Source organism: Limulus polyphemus, unplaced genomic scaffold (assembly GCF_000517525.1).
Source record: "Limulus polyphemus unplaced genomic scaffold, Limulus_polyphemus-2.1.2 Scaffold314, whole genome shotgun sequence".
Classification (NCBI taxonomy): Eukaryota; Metazoa; Arthropoda; class Merostomata; order Xiphosura; family Limulidae; genus Limulus; species Limulus polyphemus.
The window spans coordinates 21270-31734 of record NW_013665924.1 but is presented as its reverse complement, the minus strand read 5'-3'; the positions used below and the strand labels follow the sequence as shown (position 1 = coordinate 31734).

Genomic DNA, 10465 nt, shown 5'->3' with positions numbered 1-10465 from the left:
TGTATATAAGTGCGCCAGGCAATTAATCGGAATTAGAATTGCAGACAGGCAGAGACAGAGACGGACAATTGAGGCAAGCGCGCTAGTAAAATGCGTGAATCGTGTTGAATTATAGTGTGTGTTTAAGTTAAAGTGACTGTTGAGATTAAGTGTATTGCAAAGTTGAATTGAGAAAGAATAAACTACTTTTATTTAAGAAAGGACTCGTATCGCTGAAGTTTCTCGGAAAGCATTTCTACGGAAAATTAACAAACGACCAGAGACGTAACAATACCGATTTATTACCCGTTTAGCCTAGACCTTATTCTCTGCGTCACCTCGGTCTTTGTCTATGTTTGTATTTTTGTTTGCCAGAGGAAGGTTTGACGTAGTTTTCTCCAGAGCTTCAGAACAGCTTGACTTATATAAAATGCAAGTTAAGCTGAAGTTGATGATTATTAATTTTCGTGTCTGTTAGTGAGATACAGTGAGTTCTTATCTGGTTCACTTGTAATGGTTTTTGTTTTCAGGAGTGGATTATATTGTTACGTCTCTGTTTGTTTGATAATTTCCCGTAAAAATTCTTCCCGAGAAGCTTCAGATACAAGTCTTTTCTTAAATAAAACTAGTTTATTCTTCCTCAATTCAACTTTGCAATACACTTAATTTCCACAGTCAGTTTAAATTAAACACACGCTATAATTCACAACGAACGATTCACGCACTTTACTTACGACTTGACTCGATTATCTGTCTCTATATCTTCAATCTGCAATTATTTATATCTCTGCCGTCACTTCTCACCGGTCTTATATATACGAAATAGAGGGCGTCTGGAGAACACTCGAGGCTTCACGAACGGACTTGATCTTTTTAGAATCTCATGATGTGTTACTAGAGTCACGTGACTTCCGCTGTCGTAACAATATTACTTTTCCTATTTGGTAATGAGACGAATGCAAATTCCAGTCCACTTAATGGTAAAGAAAACGTTTTATTTCTTAGACTACAAGTTCTACAAGTTAGCTTAGCTAATGTTTTATTATAGGCCTAAGCTCGCAGTAAATGCTAAAACACTAATTTCATTTACTTGCTAATCTCTCTCGCCTTATATAACTTATGGCGTATCTCCTGCTGCGTCGACAAGAATACATATTTAATATTCCACAACTGGAATAACTAACTAACTACCTCAATCAAATAATAGCTCACTACACCAGAATACATGTAAATTACTAACAGACTCAAAGATCAATGATCACCTACTAGCCCAACTAAAGCATTCGAAATGTTAGAAAAAACATGTAGGTTCAAGAAGTCTTGATATAAATGAATAAAAACCCTATAACCCGAGCGCTTTCGAAAGGTGGACCTTTCTTCTTCAGGGGAAACATTCGAGCAATTTCTAGACATTAAGCCACGTGATAAACGTGATGCGTCAAATATCCCTCTGGCCAGTCAACAACACAAACTCTAAATTAAAAGCATAGCCTAGAACAAAACATTAATGTTTGGAAACAAAGGTTAAACTTAACAACTAACAACCTGTAATAAACCTTATTCTCATATGAAATATTTTAAGTTCTGTAAAGCCTTACTGGTCTAATCTAAAGATGAGAAACGCGAAAGACACTCCAAACTTTATTCCTTTCACTTTGTTCATTTCATATTCAACGTAATTCTTCTATTCTTTTTCAGAAATACAGATCCTGTTTACAATTTCCTGTTTATATTATTCTTTTTCTCCATTAACTCGTATCTTTCATCAAGAATTTCATAATTCTTTTGCATCATGTATTCATCCTGTAACCCTGATTACTCTCCCGAGACCCTTTTGTAACCTTACTGTTGTGATTATGTCAAATTCGGCATTGAATTATGTATACATGCACAATATCACAATAATGTCACTCGAGTGTTTGCCAAAGTGTGACTGTAATTAAAAACTGAGATGTGACTATAGTAAAATATAATGTGTGACTGTAGTAAAAACTAGGATGAAGTATAGTAAACACTGAGATGTAAATGTAATAAAAACTAAAGCGTGAAGAGTATTACAAACTAGAATGGAATTTAGTAAAAACTGAGGCGTGACAACAGTAAAAACTAGTGTGGACTGTAGTAAAACTGAGGTATGATTGTAGTAAAAACTGAAATATAGCTGTTGTAAAAACTAGTGTGGACTGTAGTTAAACTGAGGTATCATTGTAGTAAAAACTGAAATATAGCTGTTGTAAAAACTAGTGTGGACTGTAGTTAAACTGAGGTATCATTGTAGTAAAAACTGAAATATAGCTGTTGTAAAAACTTGTGTGGACTGTAGTTAAACTGAGGTATGATTGTAGTAAAAACTGAAGTATAACTGTTGTAAACTAGTGTGGACTGTAGTAAAACTGAGGTATCATTGTAGTAAAAACTGAAATATAGCTGTTGTAAAAACTAGTGTGGACTGTAGTAAAACTGAGGTATGATTGTAGTAAAAACTGAAGTATAGCTGTAGTAAAAACTAATATGTGAATAGTGAACACTGCTGTTAAAAACTTGGGTAGACTGTAGTGAAAAGTCAGGTGTTACTGAAATAAAAACTTAAGTCTAATTGGAGTAAATAAAACTAGGGTAGACTGTAGTCAAAACAGATATGTGACTGTAGTGAAAATTAATTTGTGACTGTATTAAAAATTGAGGAGTAAATATAGTAAAAACTGGGGTAAAGCATAGTAAAAATTGAGGTTTAACTGAAGTAAAAACTAGGGTGGACTATTAAAACTGAGACGTAAATGTAGTAAGAACTACTTTGTTACTGTAGTAAAAACTGAGGTCTGACTTGAGTAAAAACTGATGAATAAATGTAGTAAAACCTAATGTATGACAGTAGCAAAAACTAGGATGAGTATTAGTAAACACTAGGGTGTAACTCAAAGTAAAAACCGAGTTACGACTTTAAGCTGAAAACTCGGGTGTAACTTAAGTAAAAACGAGTTATAACATTAAGCTAAACACTGGGGTGTAAGGCAGAGTAAAAACCGAAGTATAAATGTATTTAAAAATGGAGGTATAACTGTAAGTAAAAATCGAAGTAAAACTCTAAGTAAAATCTAAGGTTAAACAGAATGTAGAAACCGAGGTATAACTGTAAATAAAGTCTGAAGTATAACTGTACTTAAAAACCGAATTAAACCAAAACGTAAAAGTCTATGTAATTTTACGATTTATGTCATTAAAATAAAGTTTCAAGATCAATAAGACTTGAGCCGAGATAGTTTTTGAAAATGAAGCCCGGACTCGGAAGTTATAATTTAATTGTCTACTTATTCTTAATTTATTGAAGATTTTTAGAAGGTATTGTTCATTCCGTATATAAGAATTTATCAAAGTTACAAATTAGTTTCGTGACATTAGCAGTATTGTGTTTGTTTTCCGCTCATTTAGAAGAAAACACTAGCCACAACGAGTCTTGCCAATGTTTCGTGGCCAAAGGTCTCTGTTCAAGTACCTCTTCTTGCAGAAACCTACAGCTCTGACGTCACTGTTCGCCTAACGTCATCAGATATCAAGTGCAAGCCGAACAATGTCGGCCTCTATTGGAGCAGTATAGAACTAGTTTATCTCGGGCCAAATTTTCAAGTTGTCTACGAAGGGTCATCTTGGTTCCAGTCGAGTACAGTGTTTCAAACTGAAGTCAAAAGCTGGCCAGGAAGTCAACCTCTAGAGGATGTTATAGTCGACTGTAGAGTGTTTGATAAGCCAGGAATATACCAGGTTTGACACTGAAAAAACAGTAAAAAAAGTTATATCGTGTATCTATTGATTTTTTAACATTTTTACCATCACGTGTTGTTTTGTTTATAAATTAAAACTTCATGATTCTTATTCTAACAATACATTGTTTGCTTAAGCGCAAACTTACTCAATGGGCTATCTAATCTGTGCCTGAAATAGAGATTGGACCCTGAATTTTAGGGTTATAATTCCCCAAGATTACCGCTTAATAATAAAATATTGTTCGTAATAAACTGAACCAGTTCAATAGTTTTATAACAAGGACTGTATGAAGCATATTGTGAAGTATTAAGAAAACATAAACCTCAAGAAACAACATATTTTTTAAATTTTGAATTAGCAAAAGTTTTCAAACTTATTGTAATAGCAATCAATAATAACACTATCGGGTAACTGGTTTTTCACAAAAAATGAATGGCAAAGATTTTTAATTAACATTTCTTCGATCCCTACTTAGTATAGGATCAACGTTAGAAGTTTAGTTCAGTTAGTTCCAAGAAAAGTTATCTGAATTTTACAAAATTTATAGCTGAGAGATAGAAATCCACCAACATTTAAATATACATCCAACATCTAGTCAAGACACTCAGTGACCGTGTTGCTGCTTTCTTTAATTATTTGTATTTTTATTGAACGAGGTTTTGCAAGTTAGTCATGCACGAACGGTGTTTGTTTTGAATTGTAAAAATATGTCTATTGTTTTTAATAGTTTCATTTTGAGTTTACTGACTGATTCTAAGTATTACAAGTTCCAGCTTTTTCAGTAAGGAAGAATATCAAGACACAAGAATATCAATATCGTTTAGCGTCACGTGATATTAGCGTACATAATGATGCTTGATACGGCTGTACCGAGTGCATGCTGGTGATGACAAGAAACTGTTAATATAGATTCCATGGCGTTGCTGTAAAAGAAGTTACTAGCACTGTTTTAGAGAAGAAAAACTACCATCTTATATTTTAAAGATTATAGTTGGTTTTGTAAAGTATAGGTCTGTTCCGAATAATAGGGTTGCGATCCTAAAGCTAATGTTGGTTATTATCAAGTGTCACTTTCTTACTTGTTGTGGTTTTTTGGTGTGTATTGACAAAGAGTAATGATATCTAATTAAAAACACCTTAGGTGTAAAAAAAGGTGTGGCCAAAAAAGGATTGAGAGTGCGAAGGAGTGATATCAAAATTATAACATTGATAAGAATTTTACAGGAAATATTCATTCTTTAGTTAACCAGTTTGGCCACAATTCTAATTTCATTCCTTTAAGTCCTACGCTCAATCCTTTTTCGGCCACACATTTGTTTCACATCTAAGGTGTTTTTGATTAGATTTTTAAAACAGGTAAGACGTTTCGACCACCATTCTCAAGCAGTGATCGAAATTCAGTACATGCTTTAAAAGATAATATTATTCTTATTGTAACTTGTAAATAATGTATTGTTTTTGTTTGGCTTACACGTTTTTAAATGACCTATAACCTACTTAATTATTCTAATTTATGTATAATTCCAAACTCTCGAACGATGCTATTACAATACCCGGATGTAGGATCTTATATCCGAGCATTACATTCCATTCGAACTTTATATCAGATTTGAAGGGGAGGGGGGGGGGGCTCCTTTCTATGATCTTGTCTCTAACTCTTCATGTTTCGTTATATCTTCATCCATGATGAGAATTATTCGGCTTTGTTAAGTTTATAACGGCAACTAACCCATTCAACTAAACATTACTACACGTTTCATACTCTTGTTATTTATATAGTATATTTTATGGATGGGGCTCTTGTTAGCTATAAGTAGTATGTTCTATGGGTGGGAACTCTCACAATCTATCTATATGTAATATTTTTCATGGATAGGGACTTTTGCTATCTATATATATATATACATAGTATATTTTATGGGTGGGGCTCATGCTATCTATATGTAATACGTTTCATGGTTGGGAGTTTTTGCTGTGTACGTAGTTTTTTTTATGTGAGAGGGGTTCTTGCTATTTTTGTAGTATATTTTATGGGTGGGTATGGTTCTTGCTATGTACTTAGTATGTTTTATGATTGGAACTCATGCTGTCTATGTAGTACGTACATTTTATGGGTGGGTATGGTTCTTGCTATGTACTTAGTATGTTTTATGATTGGAACTCATGCTGTCTATGTAGTACGTACATTTTATGGGTGGGATTCTTGTTATTTATGTAATATGTTTTATGAGTGGAACTCATGCTATTTATGTAGTATGTTTTATGGGTGGGATTCTTGTTATTTATGTAGTATGTTTTATGGGTGGGATTCTTGTTATTTATGTAATATGTTTTATGAATGGAACCCGCGCTATCTATATGTAGTATGTTTCATAATGTATTAAACCTTCGTTAGACACAGCGGACCATTTTTGAATATACTTACAATTGTATTATATTTAAAACTGGAAGCTTATTACTTTTATATCTTTTACTTATATTTTATCATCAGCACATTGGTTTACATTGTACAGTTATTTAACTAACGTATTAGATACCTAAAAAAATTCTAAAAGAACAAAAATAACAATAATAAGGAAGTTGTTTCATGTTAATATGTTCTTACTGTCAATACATATCACTCACAAAACTTTCCAGAGCACCACGGCCCCTATATATATGGTAACTTTCTACAACACGACCTGCAGAAAGCCGGGGCCCCTCCACAATGTGGTAACACTCACGCTAGTGAGAACTATGTCTCCTCCACTGTATGGTTACTTCTGTTCTTAGGTGTGTGCAACTGTTTTTGTCTCCTGATGCTCCTACCACCCACCCAGCAGGCGCCCGACCCCTCACAGGGTAGTAACCTCTGTTCCAAGGTACTCACCATTATTTTTGACATATGATGGGGGTATCACCAACTCTAAAGAGTACCACGGCTCTTCCAGAGTGTGGTGATCTCTGCCATGCTGTATTTACCATTGTTTCTATCCTCCCCTGTTCCACAATGCCACGGCCCCTCCACAGTTTTGTAAACTCTCTCTTTAGGATTCACCATCGTTTCTATTACCTGATGGGCCCCCTCAGTGTCTCAGCGGTAAGTTTGTGGACTTAAATCGCTAAAATTCGGGTTTCGATCCCCATTTTTGTCACAACACATTTAACTCATTGTGTAGCTTTGTTTTTAACAACAAATTAAGTAACCATCCGAATGGCCCCACCACCGTCCCTGCAGAGTACCCCTACCCCTCCACAGTGTAGAAACGTCCGTCCTAAGATGTTCATCATTGTATCTGTCAACTGATGGTTTTACCACCACCCTGCAGAACGCCATGGCTTTTTCATAGTGTGGTAACCTTTAGCAGTAGAGTTTCATACTTTATGTAATGTTACATTATTGTTTCAGTAGTGTTTTACACCTTATACAATGTTACTTTATTGTTTCAGTAGTGTTCATACGTTATACTGTATTACATTACTGTTTCAGTAGTGTTTCACACCTTATACAATGTTACATTATTGTTTCAGTAGTGTTTCATACGTTATACTGTATCACATTACTGTTTCAGTAGTGTTTCACACCTTATACAATGTTACTTTATTGTTTTTGTAGTGTTTCATACGTTATACTGCGTTACATTATTGTTTTAGTAGAGTTTCAGTCCTTATACGATGCTACATTATTGTTTCAGTAGTGTTTCATACCTTATACAATGTGACATTATTGTTTCATACCTTATACAATGTGACATTATTGTTTCAGTGGAGTGTTCGATTCTTTGTTTCCCTTATTTCTGTTTCACGTTAGTTATCATCCTTAACAGGTTCAACTTGTGGGAAGCCAAAGACTGCTCCCCCCGATTGCTAAAAGTCCTCACATCCAGGTGATCTGGAGCTCTCGCTACGATCTCAGTATTCCCCAGTCTCACATCTTTCCGTGCGATAAAGGTGTTCTGGTAATTTACGAGTATCCACCGTGCACACTCAGCGGAGATCGTATTAGAGTGTACGGACGTAGGTCCTCTCCACCAATCACCGAGTACATCTTGGAAACTAGGATAGACAACAGTAAACATTCTCTGACACTACCGTGTGATTTATTCAGTTCCGTGTACCAGACGTTTTGTTTCACGTACGTCAGTGTCGCCGCCAACGGCGCTGTGTTTGAACTGAAAACCTTGTGCAGACCCCGAAACATCGATCCAGGTGAGCCGTTTGTACTTGTAACACTATACACAAAGAATATATATATTCTCTGGTCGTAGTCAAGGATTGGATAAAAAGTCCAACAACTGACAACTTTTTCCGTTGTTTCTATAGTAATTAACAGCTCAGCATTTAAGCAGTAATAAAACTGGAAAAATTCTATCAATTCACAAATGTACTAAAGGTATTTAATTTATGAACATTGAGCCACGGTGTCGAAATACATACTAAACGAAGTAAACTGGATCAAAGAGGATGAAAGTAATGTTTCCTGATCGAGAAGTTTGTTTATTATTAAGCATAAGGTTGCACAATGGACTATCTGCGTTGTAAGTTGTGAAATGTACTGCTGAGCCACCAGGTGGCAGCGACGAGCTAGAGGTACGATTTGCCATTAAAGAAATATATTCATTTAATTCTTCATATTTGCTAGCTTTTAAACCCTGTGACGTTATCTAAGTCCGTCTTCTAAGCCAGCGTGTTTATAGCTTAATGTTGTTGATTTCTGTCTATTTATAATTTACCAAGATAACGAGGTATAGATTTGTTAATATACTTTTAAGCCTTTAAAGTTATTGAAATGCCAGTCTACTATCAATACTAACGTTCCATGTTTGTTGACGTGCGACTCTAGTAGTATACATTATAAAGCTCTTGATAAGTTTACGTGGATGTCTTCTGACTTACTTATTGACATTCTATGCGTGCTTACGTGATGAAATACTGAATCGTAACGGTTTAAGTGATGATAGAATAATTATAGGTGATCACAGAATAATTATTAAGGTTACTGATACGTTTACGTGACAGTATACTTATACTGAATTATCTAATGACGTTCTATGTATTTCTATACATATAATGATTATTCTGGCTTCACGATTAACTTCACTTAGTTTCAATATACACTTTAATTAACCAAAATACAAATAAATCTGTGATATATAGTACACTAGAATTAACATTAAGTACAAAGGGATTCTCATGGGTAGTCAGTTAGGGTGTTTAGTGAAATAAAATACATCGATGTGTGACTAAGTCCTTAAGACAAACTCTGCTGTACTAGATTACTTTGATATCCCTTTTTTGTTGTTGTTTTTAAAACGTATAAAAAAGAGGAAATTTTTCTGTCGTGGATAATAACATCGTTTTTCTTGTGTTCTTGTTTATTTTCAAATACGTACTTTAAATGTCTAGTTACAGGAGGACTAGCATCGCTTGGTGGTTAAGGCGTTCTATTCGCAATCTGAGGGTCGTGAGCTCGAGCCCCCAAGAGTTGGCGGTGGGTGGTGCTCACTAGCTATCTTGTCTATCGCTACTAAATTAGAGACGGTTAGCGTAAATAGGCCTCATGTAACTTTGCGCGAAATTCAAACCAAACTATTTAGGGAAAATATGGCGTATATAAAACCAAGTAAAAAAGCCTGATTTTTCTAATTTGTATTAGGAGGGTCAAGGGCATGGTGGAGCACATGGAGCTCTTGGTCACAGTGTTCATCAACCTGCGACTCTGGTATTCGTAGTCGGTACCGGCTCTGCAGCGCACCTAGTGACGACACTCAATGTGAAGGAGAATCTACCGAATCGGAACCATGCGTTTTTAGCGAATGTTTGGGTTAGTTATTACAATTATTTTACTGTAAATCTCTCATTTTGTTTAAAAACGGTCGCAAAAAATAATCTAAAAAGTATTTCATGAAGGTGGGTTTGACCGTGTTTTATTACAGTATTAGCAGAGACCCACAAAACATTCGCGGTTAAATCAGTAACTTTATTTCAACAGTGCTTCTTTTAAATACATTATTTCTAGAATGATATAAAACACTTCTAACCGCGTTTACTGAAATCTACAAGTTCACTCGTGTTAGGCCTAACATTAGTTAAGACTTTAGTAAACACGGCCTATATTCGATACAGAGATAAATTACCACTGTAACTTGTGTACGTTTTTGGTTTTAGTTTAGTTGGAGCTAAATTTTACCGTACTTAATACTCTCAGTAAATAAAATTATAATGTCATTCTATAATCTAACTTAGAACTTTTTAAAAACTTTAATGTTGTTGTACAAAATGTCTACTAAGTTATATTTATATCTGCCTTTTGTTTAGATCCGTTTAAATGAAGTGTGCGCGCATGCGCATTTTCAGGTATTTGAGTACTATTATAATAGATCTGCCAGGTTACAGGCTTAGTGCTGATCAACTCTGGAACCGAACAGTTTGAGAATGTTACGTTAGTGCAACATAGGAATCAATACATATTGAAGGCTTACCAGATACCAGAGCTGCTTACATTATTTCAACTGAAAGATTAAACAGTAAAAATCACCAGTCGTTTCCATACATCATGTTGTTACGTTCCGTTCTATTCAGTGTAGTTGGGAAGCTATGGGTAGGAAAGTGTCACTCTAGCTGGGAGGTTATGGGTAGGAAAGTGTCACTCTACCTGAGAAGCTATGAGTAGGAAAGTGTCACTCTAGTTGGTAAGCTATGGGTAGGAAAGTGTCACTCAGCTGGGAGGTTATGGGTAGGAAAG

General features: G+C 35.0%; 1 protein-coding gene across 3 annotated transcripts in view; it reads left to right on the top strand.

The window, feature by feature from the left end:
* LOC111085290 overlaps positions 1-10465 on the top strand; it is a 61711-nt gene that overhangs the window by 48059 nt on the left and 3187 nt on the right. For all 3 annotated transcript variants that reach the window (XM_022383159.1, XM_022383157.1, XM_022383158.1), the window contains exons 4-6: positions 3409-3738; positions 7548-7929; positions 9377-9544. In XM_022383159.1, the coding sequence (XP_022238867.1) occupies positions 3409-3738; positions 7548-7929; positions 9377-9544 (880 nt within the window). The remainder of the gene's footprint in view (positions 1-3408; positions 3739-7547; positions 7930-9376; positions 9545-10465) is intronic.